The following is a 23,413-nucleotide window of genomic DNA, read 5'->3' on the forward strand; positions in this document are numbered from 1 at the left end:
CAGTAACTCACTTTTTGTCATTTTGCAGGAGAGCGATTTTAAAGTTAAAAAAATTCTGCTTAATCTTAGATGAGGTTTTTGAATTTTATTTAAATTAAATAAGTTTCGCTTGTTAATACTCTTTCTAACTACTTAATATTTTCTTAGTATTTCCCTCGAATTCACACTAATTTGAAGGGTTTTGGGACTTACTACTCTTTTCCTCGGAGTTTTTTGTAATATCAATAGGTAGTATGTTGAGCTACTTCTTTGTTACAGGGAAAAATTAAACAAATTATAGAAGTAGCAACGAGCTACTTTATTTTCACAGTAAAAAAACATCATTATTTATAGACATTAACCGGTCAGCAACGTAAGCAGATATACACGATAAAATAACGATAGCAGTCAAGTACAATAAGCGTGTTTACACGTCAACGCGTGTCTCTCCATAGAAATCGTTCTTACTCCGTTATTATTTTAGTTACATCCCTCAAACAAAAACTAAAAGGTCGATTATAGATCAAGCTACACATCACTACCAAGTTGTCTATGGAAATACAAAACAGGAATCTGCTGACAGTCGCATAATTGACACAACATTTTTACCCGCGCAAAATGTCTGCCGGTAGCGCCGCGCGCTTCACATATTAAATTTTTATAAAATATTTTTATATGAAATGATAAAAAAATGAGGTGATAAAAGTGTTTATTACACATATATACAATAGAATAAATATTTTTGTTTACATAATCTGTGATTTTAGTACCATTTTCACCTAAAAACATGACGTGAGTCATTTTTAACCTATTTTTAATGTTTGCGTTCTAAATTTTAATATTTAAAAATGCTAATATTTATTTGTAATATAATAATTTGAAAGCTTATTTTGTAACTTTTCTAAAACAGTTTTTACTATTCGGCTACGTTCAGAAATGTTTCATTTATAGAGCTTTAATTGTGAAGCGGTAATAACAAAAAGTTTTCGTAAAATGTCATTTCGTTAAAGACAGTTAAAGTGCTTACATGGCGATTTTCGGAGGGGTTAAGAATACACAGTTGCGAGTTTTTTAATAGTTATAGTTTCTCAGTGTTACAAATAACAACACAAAAAAACATTTTTAATTCGATCAGCTGAAAATATTAAAATTAGTTACTTGCATAAAATAGAAGAAATTATTTTTTTTAAAAAAGAGAGACAAACATTCCCGGGTTATGAATAACCCAACAATGTTTGGAAAGCTCCTACTACCACTATAGAAAGCCGAAATGTTGATCGTGTTGTGATGGAGGACTTAGCCAACCGAGGAATCGAACACGGGACGCCCAGGTGGGACCCAAGCGCTATGCCCACTTAACCACTGACCGGTCTTAAGCTATTACATAAAATTAAAGAAGAAAATTAACATTAGAATTATAATTAGTTAGTTGCATAAAAAAGAAGAGATTCTGAAGTAATTAGGTACATAAAATTAAAGAAGAAAAATAAGATTATAAAGTTTCATTCACTTTCTGAATCATCAGACTCCCCATCTCTGGGATTAGACTGTCCAATGGCGATTTCTTCGGTGGAAGAATTTAGTGAAAGATAAAAGTAATGGTAAGCCTTCGGAATCAGTACGCTGCTGCATAATGCTAGCAGATGTTTAAGTTTATCTATTGTTTGTTTTGTTATTATACGCAGCAACAGGTTCAACTAATCTGTCCAGTTGCCTACCGTTTTTCTAAAATGGGTTCTTCCATGTAACCATATCTTATAGACACTTCCAGTGGATTATTGTGCGTCGCAGATACCAAGCGTACTTTGTTCCATTTCACAACTGTGTTATCATTAGCTTTTTTACAATTTCTTTGCGAAACGAGCGACTTGAAATCCAAAAAGTCTTCATGGCTCATTTCATTAATTTCATATGGCAAACCTTTCACTTTCGCACATCGAATAAGCATGACCCATTGTTCAGGCACGTAAATAGTTTTCCCTTTCCTTGCATTTTCTATTGTGGCATGCATAGAATCACCCTCATTTTGTGTGTGTCCTCTCTCCATAAAACGATGCGTTACGTCAATTTTCAGGGTTCGTGCGGCATATTCCAACATGGAAAACACATATCGGTTTCGGTTCTGTCCACCGCAATTATCCGAATAGAATATAACTTTACGTATATTTTTTTGTTGCATTAAAGTTAAAAATTTTAGCAAACATGTAGCAATTTCATTGGCACCTCTTTTGGCTTCTGATTCATGCCAAATATAGCAGTGACCCTGTTTCTTTCCAATATCATAAATGGTGAAATTGTATGTTGCGTACTTTCTTTTGTAGTAAAAACTACTCACATCTGACTGAGGTGTCTGTAAAACCTTTTGTAAGTCAAATACTGCTACGCATAGCTGCGAATCATTTTCAGCGTTCTCTTTATCCGAGTCTTTCAAGGCTCTGGCCTGAACTTTATTTTTCTGATGCGCTTCGTAAGCATCTTTATTTGTTCTTCTTCTGTGGCTATTACAAATTTCTCATACAAATTGTCTCAGTGTAGCAGATGTTTCAATGTTTCTCTCTTTCAGCCAATCTAGATACAGCCTGTACATTTTGGAAATGTTCAGATCACTTTCTAGGTATAGCTTCGTCGATGATTTTCTGGTATAGTGTGACTAGGGAGAATTTTATTAGATCTTGTGAGATGTTTTCCACGCTGATCAGGCATTACTGCACCTGTTTCGTCAATTTTTCCGCATGCAGTAGTTATCATTCTATCAGAGATCCCCAATGTTTGCAAAAACATTGTTTGGCAAACACGTTGTTTATTACTCTGATTTATTATATTTAAATAATATTCTCGCAAAATTCCACGCCTGGAGTTATTAGGGTTTGCAGCCGTAATTTGTTTTTTCGGCACTAATTTCACGTGCTGACAAATAAAATTCCACTGCAAGACATGACTTCCTAATTTCCAAAATGCTGCGAATATTTTTTTTCGTGATTCTTCGTCCAAAGTATTCTTGCATTTAAAGCGGCAGTTTGATTTGCAACCTGGTCCCATTTTCTTGGCTAATTTTAATTGACCCTTTCTGGTCAATTAAAGATGTAACTAAATTATATTAAATATTAACGTTCAAGGCCCAAAGAGTGCAATTTTTTTGCTTTATTTACGACCCAGTCCTCAGGGTTTCTTGTGCGTTTACGCACCTTCTTCTCTTTCGGTGTGAACATTCTTTTCTGAACTGAAAGTGGTTGTATTGAATCCGTAACATCACTTAAATTTGCTGCGATCTAAAAAAAAAATAAGTTGACTAAAATACATATATTTTTTTAAAGCATTTTAAATCGTATTTTTTTGCCGTAGATATAGAGTGCTTGTAAGTGGAGTATCCACTTTACTAACATAAGATGATTAATGAAATAAATTAAATTTAAATGTCAGATAATTCTCCGCACTCTAAAAAATACATCTCGATTAAAACATTTCTATTAATTTTAAGCATTTGAAAACGTAATCATTTTTGTGAAATACATACAGTGTTCGAAATATCCATATTATCAGTTGTTTGAGTAGCACGATAGAACAATCCTGTTTCCTCATTAAGAAGCAACATGCAATCAGGAGAGGTTGGTCTGCAAACACTCAATTCTATAGGTCTTGAATTACTACATTCATCAGGCGTCCAACCGTCATCAGAATTCACTCCACTAAATTCTTGGTGATCTCCATTGGGACCCAATAAGTCATCAGAAGTAGACTCTGTAATAATATATTATAATATGAATAAACAATATATAAAAAAAGAAGAATTCACAAACCAATTTTCGAGGTATTAGAATTTTGAATTAAATAAATTTTAGGTTATGTGTGAGATATGTTTAGACTTACCAGACTGCGTTGTAGACAATAATGCTCTGCCATTAGCTATTATTTTAGCTGTCCTACTGGATATACTCATGTTTAACTCTTTCACGGTACAATTCTCTTTTTTATCACTACAATAAGCAACCCGCAATGACTATAACACCAACTGTCAAACGCAATTCAAATGATAATATCGATATTTCTCCATGGAATAACGAAGAAAGTCAGACTTACGACCATAGACAAAAAAAAAATCCGATTAAAAGGGCAGTAACTCAACTTACTTCTTTAGTACATGGAAAAATAATGACTTCGTGACTTACAACTATTTTGAAATGGCTTTTTCTCACGCTGTATAACTGTTAGAGTTATAAATGTCTTCTTGAAAGGTAGATAATTATTTATGAAACCCGAAAATGTAACTAACTCAAAAACACCAAATTTTGAGTTACTGCAGTCTTCCTTGGAGCAGTCGAATTATTTGTTTGCGCCCATACATATGCCAGTATAAAAATTCTTTCAAGAAAGGCATATAAATACAAAATCGTATTTATATGCGTTTCTTGAAAGAATTGAGTTTGTACACGGAGTTGTAACCTAAGACCATGTTGACGGAATGTTAGATGACAAAAGCATGGACCAGGTGCTACCCCAGTGGTAACATTCTAGAGGAAGTAGACTGGAGCAGGGTGGGAAGGATCAAGAACTATAGAGGAATGCCCGTTGACAGGAGCAGGTAGAGTACTTGAGGAAACGACTTAATCCCACCCAGGGATGAAGCAACGTGGTGAAGTATGGAATGGTGTTTTGAAAATAAAACTGCAATTTATTGAAAATATTAAAGTATTGTAATTTGTATAATGTTAAGAAGAAAAAAATTGGTACAATATTGGAATAATTTTGGTTTTGACATGTGTCGTCTACCTAAATGGAATGTGATGGCTTTTGTGTGTTTTAATTTAATAATATATTGTCAAGTTTGTCTGGCATTTATCAATTTCCAGGAGAGAAAAAATTTGCAGTTTTACACAATTGCAGTGTGTTTGTGTTGGAGGTTTGTGATGACGGGATAAACATAAATATGTATTGCCACTTGCTTAGCTTAGCTTCACACTTGCAATGTTAAATCAACAATAATCATTCAAAATGAATACATTATTATTTCATAATAATTAGTGTAATATATAATTCAATTCCTTTGTTAAAAACGTTGACTAAGGACGGGTTGTTTCGGAGAATTTGAACAATTCATTAAATTTCAACGTTCATTTTCGGGATCTGTGAAAGACTTATTCAAGTTCTGTTATTATATAATTGTAGGCTAGTTGCTTGACAAAACTGATATAACAACAGAACTTGAAAAAATCTTTCGCAGAACTTGAAAATGAACGTTGAAATTTGATGAATTGTTCAAATTCTCAGAAACAACCCGTCCTAAGTTGTGTTTAAATAAGCTCACATCAAAGTTAAAAATAATCTTATCAATTTTAACTCCTATTGCTTAAAATACCTAATATTATATATTGTGTTTTACGCCTGTGAGTTGTTTTGATCTTATTGTGGTGCAATTTCATACAAAAACTCTTCATAGTATGTGGTTTCTTTGTTAGCAAAATTGGGATGCTCTTGTTGACATTACAAATTGACAGTAATTTAGGAATCATGGAAAGTATCACATGTTGTTCTGCACCTTCTCAAAGTACTTTTTTTTGTCCAATGGGTTTGGAATGATCTGAAAGAGAAACAAGATTAATGTAGTAACATGATGACTCTGAGATGAGTGAATCTTCAGCAATATCAAGACCCGCTCATAAGCGCCAAGGGAAGGCGAGAGTTTCATTGCGTGATTTCAGTAGCAACTGTACTAGTACTGCCTGTGCACATCAGTATAGGATACTTCCTGTGGAAGAAGGGCCTAATGGTTCGCATAAACTGGGACACTAGACGCAAACAGCATTACTAATATACAATTTCTATTTCGAATTGTTACTAATAAAAAATATCTCGCTACATTGCATTTTCCCAGCAATATGAGTATTGTGAAAGTTTTGATTTCCGGTTTGAGATGTGTGATTCAGAGCATTTTGTGATGTGTGATTCAATCCACATTATGCAAGTGCATTATATAAGCAAAATAAATACAAGAACAACACGTCAACTCACCAGAGATCAAATAGGAAAATAATTCACCGACTCCAGATATTTTCATATCAAAGGGTTCGGCTCGGTAGAACTCCTAACAGGGCCTATAAATCCTACTGATCCCTCAACATAAATATAAAAAATCTTTTGTAATCCTACATATATTTAAAATGACTGATTTTTGCATTTTTATATATAAATTTTTTGATAGATCTAATACGCCTAAATTTTTAATGAGAGAGCTAGGTATAATGCCAGTAGCCGAAATAACAAATAGTAATATTTTTATAGTCTGAGAAAGCAAAATTCTTTTTATCTCATTTCCTAAATCTGTGTTTTTTCTTATCTAGATTTTTTAATATTACAGGAATTTGGAATAGCGACAATATACACGGTGTCCGGAAACTCGTAGTACAAGCGGGAAACTGGAGAATCTACACCACATGGGGAACCCAAAAAAACATAAAGTTTTTTGATTTGAGCATTTTGAAAAAAAAAAAAAAAAAAACTAAAAAAAAATATTTTTCGGCTATTTTAGGGTTAAAGTTTTTTCTGGTGTTTAGGGTTGAATAACAGATGTTTTAACCCTGCAGAGCAAAAATATTTTATGATTACACCGGGTTAAATGAAGGGTGATTTCAAAATAATGCTTCAAATCCGAGTTTCTTCATTTGTTTTACTTTCAAATAGTTTTAATTAGTTGGGTACTTTGATCTTCAGTAATAATTTATAAGAATTTGATTAAAAAAAAAAAAAAAAAAAAAAAAATCAACTTCAAACTCGATTTACTCGATAACGAAAGCTCAAATAAAAAAAAAGTATACTACAAAATCGACTCCAAATGTGATGTAGATTCACCGGTTTCCCGCTTGTACTACGAGTTTCCGGACACCCTGTATATATTAATATTATTTGTGTCATTTTTTGTCAGTTTTAATTATTAATACTGTCATTGTGTGAATTTTGTTCATGTTATCAGAAAAAGCTAGGTTATCTCAGACATATTATTTTTAATTCACGTTACCGCGTGAATTTTATAAGAATTTCGTGAAAGTGATGTTTTTTAATAACATAAATACCTTATGCATGTGTAGGTAAGAATAATTCCAAGAAATCAACATTTATATTGTGCAAAAATGAATCTAAAATGTCCGATTTTTTTGTTATACAATTATTAATTGTATGAACGAGATAAAAAGTGAAATGACAATTTCCTTAGAAATCCAAATAAAAGGACTGTGTATTTAAAATTTTGTGAAACTTTTTTCGTTATTGAAATTAAAATATTGCAAATATTTAAACATTAAAGTATATTTTAAGTATAAAAATTTAAAAGGTAATTTTATCAAAATGGTGTGTGGTTCTACGACATCTTTAAAATGAAGAAATATAAAAACATTTAAAATACCTTAGAAAATTCAATGAGAAATTATTATTACTTCCATGTTTATACAACAGATAAACAAACCTCTTTGACTGGATACGGCATGTATATATCTTTGATATCGTTCCGTGAATTACTACACAGTCGTTTATCAATTGAATAAAATTTACATGTTTTTAAATATATAATTATTTTTTGTAATATTATGTTGGTTTTATATATTTAAAATATATATAATGTAAAGTGATATTAAAAACAAAGTTACTTTATTTTAATTATAATGTGTATCCACAAAATGTTGGCATGTACGTAATACATGTGAAAATTTATTACTTATGTACATGAAACTCTGAGATTTACCCAATATCGGAGACGGGTTGCTTTGAAAAGGCAAAAGTAAAAAGAATTGAGCACTCACCGTATCTTGTCCTGGTTTCCATCCAGCTGGACAAACTTCTCCGTGATTATCCGTGTACTGGAAAGCCTGGACCAACCTCAAGGTCTCATCAACGGATCTTCCCACCGGCAGGTCGTTCATGGTGATCTGTCTCAACACTCCCTTATCATCGATTATGAACAGTCCCCTCAGGGTATGACCCAGATCCTCCAGGTATACTCCGTAGTCCTTGGAGATCTCATGCGTGATATCGCTGAGGATGGGGATGTTGATCTTGCCCAGGCCGCCTTCCTTACGAGGAGTGTTAATCCACGCCAGGTGTGTGAAGTGAGAGTCGATGGAGCAGGCTACTACTTCGGTGTTCAGCTTGCGGAACTCTTCAACTCGGTCGGAGAATGCCAGTATTTCTGTTGGGCACACAAATGTGCTGGGAAAAAATGTTATTGAATTGTAAATTTAGTCAAATTAAGGTTAATAATGATTGTATTATTTGTATAGCGCCGTTTTTGTGAGAAAATCACCTCAAGGGGCGCAAGGGCTTCAAAGATGTACAATTACAACACACAGATACATAAATAAGTGTCACTGATAAAATACCAATTGGATGGAGCATGAGGCCCAATACCCTACCAGTGTGTTCCACTCCAAACGCGTGAACAGTGAGCTCGGGTAGTTTTAGTTTGCTAGCTCATTTCCATCGTGCTGGTTAGTAAAATAATACCAACTAACTAACCATCACAAGAAGGGATAGGCAGAGAGGACGGACCACCAAACAACTCGGCCTTGGCATACTCTTCTATTATTCTGACTCTTGACGGCCTGACTCAAGTACCTTTTCACTTGATTGCGCCACATCTTCCTCGACTTCTGCTACCATTCACATTTGCGTCATCTATTCTCCTTACTCATTACGCTTACATCAGCCTTGCATTCTCCACATTTCTCACACGATCATACACGGTTTTACCACACATACCACACATTCTACAACATTCAGTCTACTTTCATCCTTCCTCTTCCAGTTCCATGCCTCACTGCCAAAGTAAATACTAATTTTAAATAAATTGAGGACTACACCTAAATGTCATGCACCATTCATCAGACGGTCAATTAAAAATGTCCCTTTATAATAATACACACAAGTGCGCACATAACATAAGGGCGCTACCTAATAGTTATTTTATCTGTGGTAATTGCCCTATTTTTGAGACTAACTAAGTAATTTGGGTAATATAGAAAAGTCCAAAAATATGTGATATTTGGAGTAAGAAATAATATTCTAATAATAAAAAATAGTAATATACAGGGCGATAATAAGTAAGTACCTACAATGAAATACATTTCATAAAACATAATATGAAACACAGTCTTGGTACATAGTTCATAAACCATCAATCAATAAGAGATATAATCTTTAGCCAGCATTAAATACTTATCCACGCAGATAAAAATTCGTAACAGTAGTCAAGATAAGATAAATGTTACTCTTGATTAAATGATTTTACAAAATACATTAATTATATTTAATATGTCAATTGGATATGTTGTTTTAAATCAAGTTGTTCAAATATTTGACATTGATTTAAGAATGTTTACTTAGTAGGTACCTATAATGAAGTGCGCCCATATTTAAATGGGCTAAAAATGTTATTCCAGTAATGTCATAAGTATTATAATCATTTATGAATGAGAATCATATGAAATATAATTGCTTATTCGACCTTTCCTTATCACAGATGCAAATAAGTAGGCCAGCCAATTATCAACCAGCCGTTCATTTTAATATAAACATAAACATGCTTATTAGACATCAAAATACATGGTATGGGAAGAAAGATTGTTATTCTTCGCTGGACTGCGGTTTATACCTTAATGTCTATTTTAAATTTAGGATAAAAAGTTACTTACAAATCTAATGGATAGAAGAAGAACACGAGATATTTCCCTTTGAAGCTGGATAGAGATAACTGGGTGAATTCACCATTGACAACAGCTTTCGCCTCCCATTCCGGAGCAGCTTTAGAAACTGCAAAAAAACAATAACAACAAAGTTAGAGGTTTAATTATTAATTATAAAATCATACAACAGTAGTTCTACTTACTGACAGCCTTCGTAAACTGCAATTTGTGATCTATTTTCTTATTTCCTTCGGGAAAAACATTTCCACCGGCATACGAGTGACACGTTCCATCATCGTTGAAAAATGAATTGAACGCTTCTGCTGAACCAAGCAAATATCCTAAATAGCAAAGGTACACAAATCTAAACCACATTTTGCTGCGGTTGACAAAAAAATGCTAGCGTAAATAAAATTTAAACAGCCAACGAAAATGTAAATAAAAAGTTGACAGAAGACATAAAAAATTGTGCCACCTGTCAATAATTTCAAGTTCGGAATTCTTCATTCCTCTGTTCTTCTTGTGACTATATTCGTGTCATATCTTTTTTCTTCGCTATGCCATCTGACGGAATGAAGTCGTACTATAAAAATGTATTTATTTTTTTTCATTTTCATGACGTTAATACTTTTTACCCACGCCGATAGAGTTACTCCTATTACCTTTTTGTTAGTGTTGAGATGGTGCCATAAATATACCACTCTCGATGGTGCTAAGCATAAATCAACTATGTGCCAAGTGATGCTGAGCTTCACCAGCTTGAATTAGGTCTATTTTCATGATCATTACTTATTACTTATTAATTACTTGCCGAGCATAGAATACTTTAAAGCAATTTTTAAATACTGTTATCAACAGACCGAACAATTTTTTTTTTAAATCTGACAGAACGTAACTATCTCTGACCTCTAAAACGTCAATAAAAGGTATCCATTGTTTTGTAAATATGGTAAGTAATTTAGATAACCACTCTGGAAATAAGTGTAAAATTTCTTCTTACTGGAATATAAAAAAAAACATTGCTCATCGCATTTTAAATTAAAAATCCATCGCGATTAAAAAGCACCGTAGGTACGTATTGCATTGTATAATAATATTATTCTGCGAGAACATCGATAGATGGCTCTACACTTCGTATTAAACTTCGTATTTTGACACCTGAACATTGGTGAAACTAATTTAAAATGTAAAGTTAGTCACACACAAAATATTGAAGATCTTAAATTAAATATAGAAACAAAACGTAAGCAGAAATAACAAGGAATGATAAACGGAACGAAGAAACAAAAAAAAGAAACATGAACCAGTCGTTTTTATTAAGCCAAAAGATAAGGAACAAAAAAAATACTGTTAGAACGGACGAAATAAAAAATAATATAGATCCTGTTAATTCTGGTGTCATCGGCATTAGAAACTTTAAACAAGGGGCAGAAATAGTAGATTGTAAGAATATAGTTGCAACAAAAAGATGGAAGAACAAGTAATTTCTAAAATGGGAGAAAAAAATTATGTGAATACCTACACCAAAACCTAAGAATCCCAAACATAAAATTATTGGTTTACCGGATAAATATACGCCGGAAGAAATTGTATCAAAAATTAAAATGCAAAACGATCATCTAGAAAAAATTGAGCCAAAAATTGAAATAAAATAATTTATAAAATAAGTCAAAACCAAGCGAGGTGACATTAACTACACAATTTTCATAGAAGTTGACGGAAAAACGTACAACAGAATGTTACAAGAAGGTGAAGTAAACATTGGATGGGATAGATTGATGTAGAGCAGTGCTCCGCAACCGGTGTGCCGTGGCACACTGGTGTGCCGTGAGCCGATCACAGGTGTGCCGCGGTCAAATTCAATGTATTTGACATTTTACAATATTTCATTATGTATTTAATACACAATGACAAAATATTTTTCATAATATTGTCTATTTTTCATTGTATGCAGATACTGTTAAAAGACGTATTCACAATAATATTAGAAACACTGATTAGAAAACTGCTATTGGCTGAAAAATTTGCGCTTCAGATCAACGAAACAACCGATATTAAAAATAAGCACAGTTGATAGCTATTGTACTTTTCGTTGACGAGGACTTAAGGAACATTATTTATTTTGTAAGGAGGTTCCAGAGCGAACTACCGGTGAAGAATTTTTTCAAGTAACCGATGATTTCTTCAAAATATATAATATTAAATGGAGCAATTGCATTGCTGTTTGCACGGATGGCGCTGCGGCAATGACGGGTAGTAAAAAGGGTTTTGTCTTTTATGTAAAACAAAAAAATCCAACGTTACAATTTACACACTGCTGTATACATCGAGAAGCATTGATGGTCAAAAATTTACCGGAGGAACTTTTGAACACGATGAATGAATGCATTAAAATCGTAAACATAATTAAATCAAGAGCCCCAAACTCGTGAATCTTTAGAATACTCTGTGCAGAAATGGGAGCCGAATATGAATTTTTATTGTTTTATAATGAAATTCGTTGGCTATTCCGAGGCAATGTTTTGGATAGATTGTTTGAGCTTCGTTACGAGGTGTGTGAGTTTCGATTAAATCAAAATATGCCCAAACTATATCAGTACCTCGATGATAATTACTGGATAGCCAAACTTGCATACATGGCTGATATATTCGAGCATTTTAATAAACTTAATAACGAACTTCGGCAGAAAGTGTTGCAAAAAGGATGTTTGGAAATGTACCAAAGGATCAACCATCGTACAATTAAAAACAAACAATTAACTGTGGATCTGGCCCAACAACATTTAAGTATGCTTCAGCAGAAATTTGGTCGATATTTTTATTCCATTAATACGGAACAATACGATTTGATTCGAAATCCTTTTGCAACCAATGCAATAAATTCTACGGAAGCAATGCTTCTGCAAATTCGAGTAGAATTTACCGATTTAAATAATGACATGACATTAAAACTTCACTTCTCCGAAGATCAATTAGATGTTTTCCGGATTTACGTTAAAAAGGAATATCTTCACATTTCCATCAAAGCATTCTTAACACTACTTCCATTTTCAACGACATATTTATGTGAGCAAAGTTTTTCAACGCTAATTAATTAAAAATGATAAGCGGTCATGCTTAAAAGGTCTTGACCAAGAATTTCGGGTTGCGCTGTCAAAAATCGAGCCGAATATAAACTTTTGTATTCATTGAAACAAGCGCAGGTGAATAAACAATCGCAGGTTAATTTAACAATTAATCGCTCATTAATTTATTATTATTTTATAATAATTATTAAGATTGCGTAAAAATAAATATGTTATAGTTATATGTATGTAATTTGCTAGTTGAAAACTTTTATAGTTATATGTATGTATGTATAGTTTTCAAATAAAAAAAGAAATTATTGTAAAATTTGTGTATCAATTTTATATGTATATATTTTAGCTTTTGGTGTGCCGCGGAATTCTAGGAAGAAATTTGGTGTGTCGTAGGTGAGAAAAGGTTGCGGAGCACTGATGTAGAGTGTTCAACAACATTTCACTGCTAACATGTTAAAAGTGTAATGGCTACATGCACAAGGCACAAGACTGTAGAAATGAAAAAGCGTACAGAGCACACGACAATGAAAACTGTCATAACGAAATCCAATGCATCAACTGCAAAAAATTAATGATCGACTAAAATTACAATAGCCAACTGACTATTATGCTTGGAGTGGTGAATGTTCAGTGCACACGAGAAAAATTGAAGCAGAAAAAAAGAAAATTGATTTTTTATGTCACGAAAGACGTGCTCAAAGGTTAACAATAACAAATTATTTTCTGAAAGAAAATTAGATATAAAAATATTAGATAAATTAGAAGTGATTTTATACCGTAGTACCTATATAATGTTTGCCTGCACACCATGAAGAATTACAAATTTTACTCGAAGAACGAAACCCTCAAATTGTCATGCTCAGTGAAACTCATGTCACAGCAGAAATAGAAGAAGTGGAAATAAAATTTACGAACTATAAGGTTATAATATGTAACTCGAATAGACGACATACAGGCGGAGTGATAATATTACTGACAGATAATATCAATTTTGAAACAATTTCCAACGAAAATCACAAAAACTATACGTGGATCTTAGCAATAAAAATTAAGAAAGGATATAGACAGGAGTATACTGCGTAATTTATCACTCCCCAAATGTCAGTAAAAGTGACTTTCTGAATTAGTTCGAGAATTGCCATTCAAATTACTTAAACGAAACTGATCTCAATGTAATTTTTGGAGACTAAGTATAAACATGAAATGTGAAACAGATTTTTATGCAAAAAATGATAAAAAAATATTTATTAAAATTAGGAATGAAACAATTAGCCCAAGAATACACTAGGAAAACTATATAACTATAAAACCCATATATAAATACTGTTTACCCATATATAGGTATATATATCGGCAAGTACATATAATATATATTTTTTTACTATTTATTATTGAATTTTTTTTATACATACGTGGATAGTAACATAAAATATTGAAAACAGTTTAAAAATATTGTAATAAATGTACGTAATTAAAAAAATAAACTAATACTAGCAGTTAAAAACCCGCTCCGCGGGTTTTTTTCTGCTAGGCCCTGCGGGCGGCACTTCGTTAGGCTTCGCCCATTTTAAGTGATATTAACAACAGTTACATTTAATAGATAGATATTAGGACATTCACATAGAGAGGGTGAGTATATATATTGTTAAAACACGGAACAGGAAGGAGTTAATTAATAATAACATGCTAAATTTACGCATAATAAGAATGACAGTTGTTTGAATAAATGAAATTTTACGTATTTGTGATGGGTTATTTCAAATGAAACACTATTATTGACTACATGTCTACAACTGATATTAACTGTTATCTTAGGTACCTAATATAATTAGCTCATAGGAGACTTGCAGTGCTTAAATATGTGTTACAACCGTCAATGTCTATAAGTTGAATCAATATCGTTTAGTTTGTCACCATTAAAGATAGTTATAAAAAAGTTGACTTAAATAATAGATTATTACATATTTATTAATTGTACCAGTGTTTATGAATAAAAGGAGGGGAATTGTGCGATGAGATTAGCAGTCGGTTTAATTAAAAGGTGGCCAAGATCACTCTTAATGGGTGAAAGCCAAAATAAAGAATATAAAAAAAAAAAGAAAAATTAAAAGGTGTTAATTTTACTCCAACTGGTGGTAATTCTTTACCTACAACTTTTACTGTATCTAATAAAGTTTAAAGTTAGATTATATATACAACATCATCAGGAGAGTAAAAATTTATATATAAAGGTAGATTATTACAATATAGCGCCCCTGAGGTGATATCTCACAAAAGCGGCGCTATGCAAATTGTCCAATAAATGAAAAAATATAATGTTTACATTTTATTGTGTATACACCGAAGTCAAAAATTAAATATAGATTGCAATTGGGAAAGAAGAAGTGGAAGAAGGGGGAGGGGTAACAGTAGGCTGGGTTTATAATAATTAGGAATTACAATATCGTTAGACGGGAAAGACCAGTTGAGTGGGAAAATATTTAAAAGAGAGTTTATAAAAAAATTCTTGTTAATTATATCTGCTTTTATATTAACATGTTTCCTCATTTCTAAAATTTCAAAATTATTTATAGTGAAGTATTTTAAGACCTGAAAAAAACAAATAGCATATAACCATAAAACAATATATTCATAAGACAAATAGCATTTAATAACGGTTATTCTAATAAATTGATAGTTGAAATACTAAATAAAAAAATTAAACATATTCTCTTCAAACGGTCTTTGAAATAGTGAATCTGAGTTTGCAAATCATCTTTTGAATAATGATCACACTTTCGATAAAAAAAATCAGGTCTTAAAATACTTCACTCAGGATATAAGCACCGCAAATAAATAATTTTGAAATTTTAGAAATTAGAAAACATGTCAATATAAAATCAGTTATAATTAATAAACAAAAAAAATATAAATAATAATGAAAAATGCCATTACAAAGTGATAAGCTTCCAGAAGAAATCTTCTTAGTAAACGCTTGTTAATCGTAAGTAGTCAAATATTGTGAGCTGCATATTTAAATATTCGCGCCATTCATTTGGTTCGTTTTTAAACCGCCAGAGGTGCGCTCTCTGTCGGCCATCTATAGCCGTGCGTATCGGCCATTGAAGGGACGCGTGATTTTTTTTATAAACGTCAAGCATAATCACGTAACTGTGGATAATTTTCATTGTAATGTAATTAATCCAATGGATTATGAACTTTCTAAAACATATTTTCTTCGATATTATCCAAAAATTATATGAGCAGAAACGTTGCTTTTGAAGAAATCTCGTATTATTATGAGGCGATCCTATTTTAGTATGAAATCGTGTCTTAACTTTCAAGTTAGCGGAATTTAACCGAAACAGACAATTTAAATTTGACCAATCAGAGGGCCTACACCGTCCAGACGCTGGAGTAATAATATTATCAGATTAATCTATGTTACCTAATTTGTACACAATACTACCGCCGTGAATGGAACCACCCGGAAAACAAATGAGTATTGCTAATTTATTAAGAATCTCTTCAAATTATTCGTAATCCCGTTAAAAATTTGCAACGAGCTGTTTACTGCCGGCACTCAATCAGTTGAACCAGACGCATCTCTCATGATAACAATAGTAGGGCGTCTCCGTGTGCCAGCCCTTATGATCAAATGACCATGCCGCCGCCAATTCCTGCTGCTGGCCACCGCTGTTGATTACCTAAAGGCTGGCCAGTTTCCGCAACTGCCGATTGCTGGTCACTGATGCTGACAACCTAGAGGCTGGCCAATTCCTCCTGGCTACCGACTGAACTAGCCACTGATGCTGACAACCTAGAAGCTGTCCAATTCCTGTTGCTAGCCACCGCTGTTGATTACCTAAAGGCTGGCCAGTTTCCGCAACTGCCGATTGCTGGTCACTGATGCTGACAACCTAGAGGCTGGTCAATTCTTCCTGGCTACCGACTGAACTAGCCACTGATGCTGACAACCTAGAAGCTGTCCAATTCCTGTTGCTAGCCACCGCTGTTGATTACCTAAAGGCTGGCCAGTTTCCGCAACTGCCGATTGCTGGTCACTGGTGCTGACAACCTAGAGGCTGGCCAATTCCTCCTGGCTACCGACTGAACTAGCCACTGATGCTGACAACCTAGAAGCTGTCCAATTCCTGTTGCTAGCCACCGCTGTTGATCACCTAAAGGCTGGCCAATTCTTGCTGCTGCCGATTGCTGGTGACCGATGTTGACAACCTAAAGGCTGGCCAATTCCTGCTGGCTACTGATTGAACTGGCCACTGATGCTGACAACCTAGAAGCTGTCCAATTCCTGTTGCTAGCCACCGCTGTTGATTACCTAAAGGCTGGCCAGTTTCCGCAACTGCCGATTGCTGGTCACTGGTGCTGACAACCTAGAGGCTGGCCAATTCCTCCTGGCTACCGACTGAACTAGCCACTGATGCTGACAACCTAGAAGCTGTCCAATTCCTGTTGCTAGCCACCGCTGTTGATCACCTAAAGGCTGGCCAATTCTTGCTGCTGCCGATTGCTGGTGACCGATGTTGACAACCCGGCCCAGTTGGCTGCCATAAACGCTCAGGTCAGAATGACTGATTATGGCCGTTAACCCTCTCTTTACCATAGGTCAGATCAACCTCCAGAGATCTCGGGCAGCTACGCTCGAGGCGCTGAAGGTCATGTCCGACCTGAAAATCGACCTTATGCTCATCCAGGAGCAATACACCTGGCAAGGGAGAACACCAGTAAGTCATCCAGGGGCGGTGCTTGAAGTAGGCAGATCACCCGGGGCGGGTGTCCTGGTCAATACCACATTGATCAGCCCCCTCCTCCTGGTTGGCCTGTCGAACGAATACCAAACCTGTGTATCTATTAATTTTGGCCAGATAGAGATTATTTTAATCTCAGTCTACTTTAAATATAGCAACCCTGTCGGACCACACATTCTGAGCTTGACGCGCGCCCTTAACGCGCTTAAAGGCCGTAACATAGTTATTGGAGGTGACTTTAATGCTCGCTCCCCAATGTGGTTTGACGATAATAATCATAGAACGGAACGATCAGACGCCGTTGAGGATCTAATTGCTGCGCAAGGTCTATTACTATTAAATGAAAACTGTCACTTAACCACATTCGCAAACATACATGGGGAGAGCAACATAGATCTAACTCTTTGCTCTGGATCAGTTGCGACCAGGATGTCAAACTGGAAGGTCCATGATAGCGCAATTGTCTCCGATCATAGATTAATTACTTTTGCTGTGGGGGTCCAGAAGACCCATGCTCCGAAAACCTCCTGGAACTTCAAAACCACAGGGGCGAATTGGGATAACTTTGGGGAGGCTCTACGTGACACTCTAAGGGGATTTCACAACGTAGCAGCAAACGATCCGGATAATTTGGGGAATTACTTTAACGCAGCCGTTGTGTCAGCTGCTGAACGGTCTTTGGGAAGATCAAACCCAAAAACCGCTATTAGAACGCCGTGGTGGTCGAGTGAGTTGACTTTGCTGAAGGGGGACTATAAGAGGGCTTTTAGGGCACTTGGATCCCTAAAGAGGACTGGTGGCACGCAAGAGATGCTCACATCTCTTAAGACTCGTGTCAGTAGGGCCAGGAAAGCTTTCAAATTATCTATCCTCTCGGCAAAACGAACTGCATGGCACAATTGGGTAAAACAAGTGGGTAACGCCAACCCGTGGGAAATCCACAGCGCAATCGAAAAAACGGGAAAAGGTTCTGACCGGTATTTGACTAGCGTCATATCGGATAATCCCTCTGGGAACTCTGAGAGTACCGATGTGACCAGCACACTAAACACCTTGTTGGATAAATTAGTTCCATTAGACTCAGTAATCGGGGAAAACGACCACCACAAACAGATAAGAGCTCTGTCACGGCTTCAACCTAGGATCCTCGCCAGTGAGGACAGAACGCTAAAAGTAACTAAGGCTGAAATTGATGTTATAATTAAGGGTTTGGGTCCGAAGAAGGCACCAGGGCACGATCGTCTTAATGGTATAATAGCGAAGAACGTCTGGATCCATGCCAAGGAAGAGTTGTTCCAGGTTATGGAAACATGTCTGCGTAGAGGAGTTTTCCCTACGGAATGGAAGAGAGGTGTGCTCAAGATTATCCCAAAGGGAAACGACAAACTCAGGACGGACGTGAAGGCCTACCGTCCAATCACCCTTTTGCCTGTTTTCAGCAAAATTTTGGAAACACTAATAAATAACAGGTTGCAGCAATATCTTTCACCAGCATGTGAGCGACAATTTGGCTTCGTCCCTGGGAAATCTACCGAGCACGCCATTATGTATGCGCTTGAATGGGTGAAGGTCTGTCCAAAGAAGTATGTCATTGGAATCTTCTTAGATATAACTGGTGCCTTCGATCACGCGTGGTGGCCGATGTTGATCACCAAAATTAAAAATAGAGGCTGCCCACCAGACCTTTTTAAAATCAACTGCGATTACTTAAATGATCGCACAATAGAGATCGTTTATGGTGATCAGAAAATAGTGCGTAAGGTTGATAAGGGATGCCCACAAGGCTCCATATTGGCACCTAAATATTGGAATATAAATTTTGATGACTCCTCCAGGTTACCCTTTCCTGAAGGATGCACATCGGTCGACTACGCTGATGATAAGTTGTATCTGGTCTCGGGGGACAGCAGAAGGGAAGTGGAAAGAAAGGCTGAAGAAGGTTTGCGAGCAATCCTCAGTTGGGGTGAGAGGAACAAGTTGAACTTTGCCCCCCAAAAGACCGTGGGACTCTTGATGAAAGGCACCCTCAGTAGAGGAAGAAATCCTTTCATCAGAATGGGAGCCTCCACTATTCAATTTGCAGACTCTGTCAAATATCTTGGTGTAACACTAGATCGATCGTCTTCCTTTCTAACTCATGTTAAAGAGGTCTCCAGCAAGGCCCAGGCCCTCTTCTTGAAACTGAGAAGAATCTCTACAGCTGAGTGGGGGTTGCGATCCCCAGCGCTGCGACTACTTTATAGGGGTACATACGTGGCGCAAGTCTCGTATGCTGCCTCTGTGTGGGAGCACCGTTTGGGGAATTCGCTTATACTCTCGGCTCTCAAGAGGGGTCAGCGAACCCCCTTGCTGGCGCTCTCCGGTGCTTATAGAACCGTTGCTTCAGACGCTTTGCCCGTGTTGGCCGGTATTTTGCCAATCGATCTAGAAATTAGGGAGGTTTTAACGAAGAAAAAGTTGACCAGGGGACTCTCCGCTACCCATCTCGGCGTAACTCTTACGCCAGGCGGTGTCGGGACTCTTCCTGGACTGCTTAGACAAATGAGTGATTTGTCACTCAACGAGTGGCAATCTCGCTGGGATAGGTCGAATATGGGAAGATGGACTTTCTCCTTCTTCCCATCAGTTAAAATCAGAATGGAAGGAGCCCACATTAAATTGGATCATCACATGACCCAAATCTTGTCAGGACATGGTGAGTTCAGGGGGAGACTACATAGACTCTCCCTGTCCCCACATCCAAACTGCGCGTGTGGTAGTTCTGATCAAACCGCTGAGCACATTTTGTGGCACTGTGAGATTATGATGGATGCAAGAGATGAATTATTGGCCGGTTTGGAAGTAACAACGAGACCGGTTTGGAACTCCGATCTCGTCTCGAACAAAGTGAATTTCGAGTGTCTGAGGAAGTATACAAAGATCTGGGTTGAGAGATGGTCTGATCTTAGAGTCGAGTACTAGACTAAAATCGATAGCTTTAACGCCAGGTGTTGCTCCTGGACACAATGGACTACGAGACAATTGTTTTCATGTACATATTTATAACTGTTTTTTTTTTCTTTTTCTTTCTGTTTATTTACTGTATTAATTAGCATTCTACAAATTTTCTGTTCCTGATTATACTAATGTTTATTATTTGCATCTAATGTTTACTTTCTATCTCTTATTGCAGGTTGTTTTGGATATTTTGTAACAGACTGATTCTGCTTATAATTTTTTAAAGATTTTCTTTTATTTTTATACACTGCTTTGTATCTTGTTCTTTCTTTTTTACTATAGAGTGACCTGCTTGCTGGTAGTAGCACTGAACTTATATTTTTCTTGTGTCAGTCCGGCGTACCCCAACTCTGGGGTGACAGAAGACCTCGTCCGTGCATATCAAACTTCAAGATCAAATCACGATGAGGGATCTGTGTCATCGTCTGCTCGCAGCGCCTCCCCTGAGGTCAGGAACTGGACTGAGGATGGGCCGAACGTGGATCGGCAACCTTCCGCCCTGCCTCCAGGTATTCCGACGCTTTCTCCTCATGGTCTTCGGGATATTCCCAACCCCAACTCACACTTCTCGTCGAGGCACAACCGGTTTCCTGGCTTAGGGGCGCGGAACCTGATTCTCGTGAAGCCAATCCAACGCCCAGCTTTCTCTCCCTAGGTCTGCCTGTTAGTGGGTATCGACACCCCCTTCACCACAGAAAGAGGCGCATACTTTACCATTTTTCTTTTTTGTTCTCTTTGTAGGTGGCTGTGTATTATTTTAATTCTTCTCTACCTATTGTTGACATTTTGTAAATGTGTTTTTATTATATTAACCAAGTAGAATAGAACTTACTAAAATTATTAAAACACAGCACTTGCATACTGCGAATAACATCGTATGCATGGACATTTTGGAGGTCTTGTTTTGAAATTTTAAATGTAGATTCGTTTTTTAAAAAATTAGCGTCCTTGCGAGAGCTCTGAAGGGGTACCATCAGTACCTAAAACAGGGCGGGGAAGTGGTGGGCCTCCTCCAAAATGGCCACTGTTGCAGCAGTCGCTTGCGCCATCTGCTGTATCGTATGGCGCGCTGAAAGCATTCCGATTGTCTAAGTCTGTCTGTGTAATAAAACCCAGTTGTATTGAAATACTTATACCTATTTCTTGTGAATTGGGTTGACTATAAGAAATAGGAAGTACCTATAAGCTATACCCCTTTGTATGTTCTGTATTGATACAATACATGTAATTTTTATTTTTTTTTATAATTTTTTTTATTAGGTAATTTCAAGTTATGATGAAGTACAAATATAACATTAAATTTACAATTACATGTTATTACATTACATTGAGTTTGTTTTCTTTTTAGTACATCTTGATACACCTTTTTTTAGAGCAAATGCTCGTGTTGAAAAGGCGGAGAAAAAATGCGTGTAAATAATAATTTAACATATATATAACATAATTATATCAAATAGAAAAGAGAAAAGGATGTAAAAGAAGGAAAGAGATAAGAATAAAAAATAAGAATAAGAAATAAGAAAATAAGAATAAGAAATAAGAGAATTAATTGTGAATTTTTATTTGAATCGTCTTTCTTTTATGATGGTTTGGATAGAATACTTCACGGTGTTTTACTTAAATCATCATCCAGGTTGAGGGTTGATGTGAGCCGGTGCTTATTATTTACTGTCTTTTCTTGTACAGGCAAACACGTACCGTACACTATTAACCCAAGCAGATACTGATATTAACATTTTTGTAAAACTGTATATAAGAGAATAGAAGTGAATAAATAAATTTCCCGACCAGCGACCAAGTTGCTGGTTCACTAATTGAATGAGTAATTGTCACATAAACAAGTTACGTGATTAGAAGCACGTCAAAGGAACTGGGCGTTACTTTAGATAAACTTTGGATCAGAAAGCACTTAAGTAGGTACATTTTTCAATAAAAACTGGAAGTTATTAAATATTATGTACTCTGACCGTGTTTACACAACACACTTGGCCTTTAAAATAAGAAGATAATTACTCTCATCTTATTTGGAAAAATCCTACGTTGTTACGTTGTTGTTACACAAATCTAAGCAAGCTTTCAATTTAATAAATATCCATTTCGGAGTCTACATTACTTTTCCGCCTTTCGGATTATTTATCGATTGAGACGGTAATCTTTTTTCGTTTTCTCTATGGTATTTTCGAATTTGAATCACCCCGTAGTCAGCAGACAGGAACAAAAGCAAAAAAAAACAACATACAATGATGACCGGATATTGACAACCATTGTGGAAAAAAACCGCCGTAAGCTCTTTCTACGTGGACCTATAAACAATAGAAAGAAAATGGAAGTTTCTTTTAAGTCAATCGTAGAACGGATATAAACCTCAGCGAGCTTTCCCTCGTAAAAAAGCTCATGTATTCCAGGCCTGTCATCAAATATGTTGATAAGAATTTTAAGGAGGTATTAAAAAAATCATTCTTTTTGCGCGAGGTCTTAAAATGATGAACATAAAATGTAAAATGAGAATTTACACACGTTCAAGACATGTACGCAAATTTATAGCAGATTCTGGGGATATACGGGCTAGATCATATTCATTTTTAAGCATCATAGGTAATATACTTACTCGGATATTTACGCCTACACCGCGCGTGTAAAGTGCGCGCTTCAAACACCGAAGCAGATTCTAAAAGGAATATTTTCACATCACGCCTTCTAGGAATACCTGAGACGTGATAAATTATTGCTTCGTAAATAACGCGTGATATGTTATATTATTGAGAATTATTTACATTCGATCGGTATTTTTTTGTGAAATATTGAATAACCATTCACAATGGGAATTAGAAAACGTAGGTTATCATAATAATATTAAATATCTTTTATTATCGGTGCAAAATTTCAAAAGCTAAAGCAAACTATTTCTGATAAATCGACAAGACCGGGAGATTTTTTAAGGGTT

At 35.6% G+C, this 23,413-nt stretch overlaps 1 protein-coding gene across 1 annotated transcript; it reads right to left on the reverse strand.

Moving 5' to 3' along the window:
• Positions 1-4,649: 4,649 nt before the first annotated feature.
• Prx4 (Peroxiredoxin 4) lies at positions 4,650-10,159 on the reverse strand. Its single transcript, XM_089632300.1, has 4 exons — positions 9,848-10,159; positions 9,654-9,771; positions 7,767-8,172; positions 4,650-5,554 (listed from the first exon to the last, which is right to left on the reverse strand). Exons 1-4 carry the CDS (start codon positions 10,017-10,019, stop codon positions 5,495-5,497), a joined length of 756 nt encoding a protein of 251 aa, XP_089488426.1. The 5' UTR covers positions 10,020-10,159; the 3' UTR covers positions 4,650-5,494.
• Between the last annotated feature and the right edge of the window lie 13,254 nt (positions 10,160-23,413).

The sequence above is a fragment of the Hesperophylax consimilis genome, chromosome 6 (assembly GCF_061612785.1).
Source record: "Hesperophylax consimilis isolate HC1 chromosome 6, BYU_Hcon_1.0, whole genome shotgun sequence".
In the NCBI taxonomy this organism is placed as follows: domain Eukaryota; kingdom Metazoa; phylum Arthropoda; class Insecta; order Trichoptera; family Limnephilidae; genus Hesperophylax; species Hesperophylax consimilis.

Bases quoted from the DNA above. Each gene is read 5' to 3' on its own strand.
- Prx4 (XM_089632300.1), bottom strand. From the start codon at position 10,019: ATGTGGTTTAGATTTGTGTACCTTTGCTATTTAGGATATTTGCTTGGT. The intron at 8,173-9,653 runs GTAAGTAACTTT...ATTTTTTCCCAG, and splicing joins TTCTTCTATCCATTAGATTT to CACATTTGTGTGCCCAACAG. The intron at 5,555-7,766 runs GTGAGTGCTCAA...TTTCTCTTTCAG, and splicing joins GGAAACCAGGACAAGATACG to ATCATTCCAAACCCATTGGA.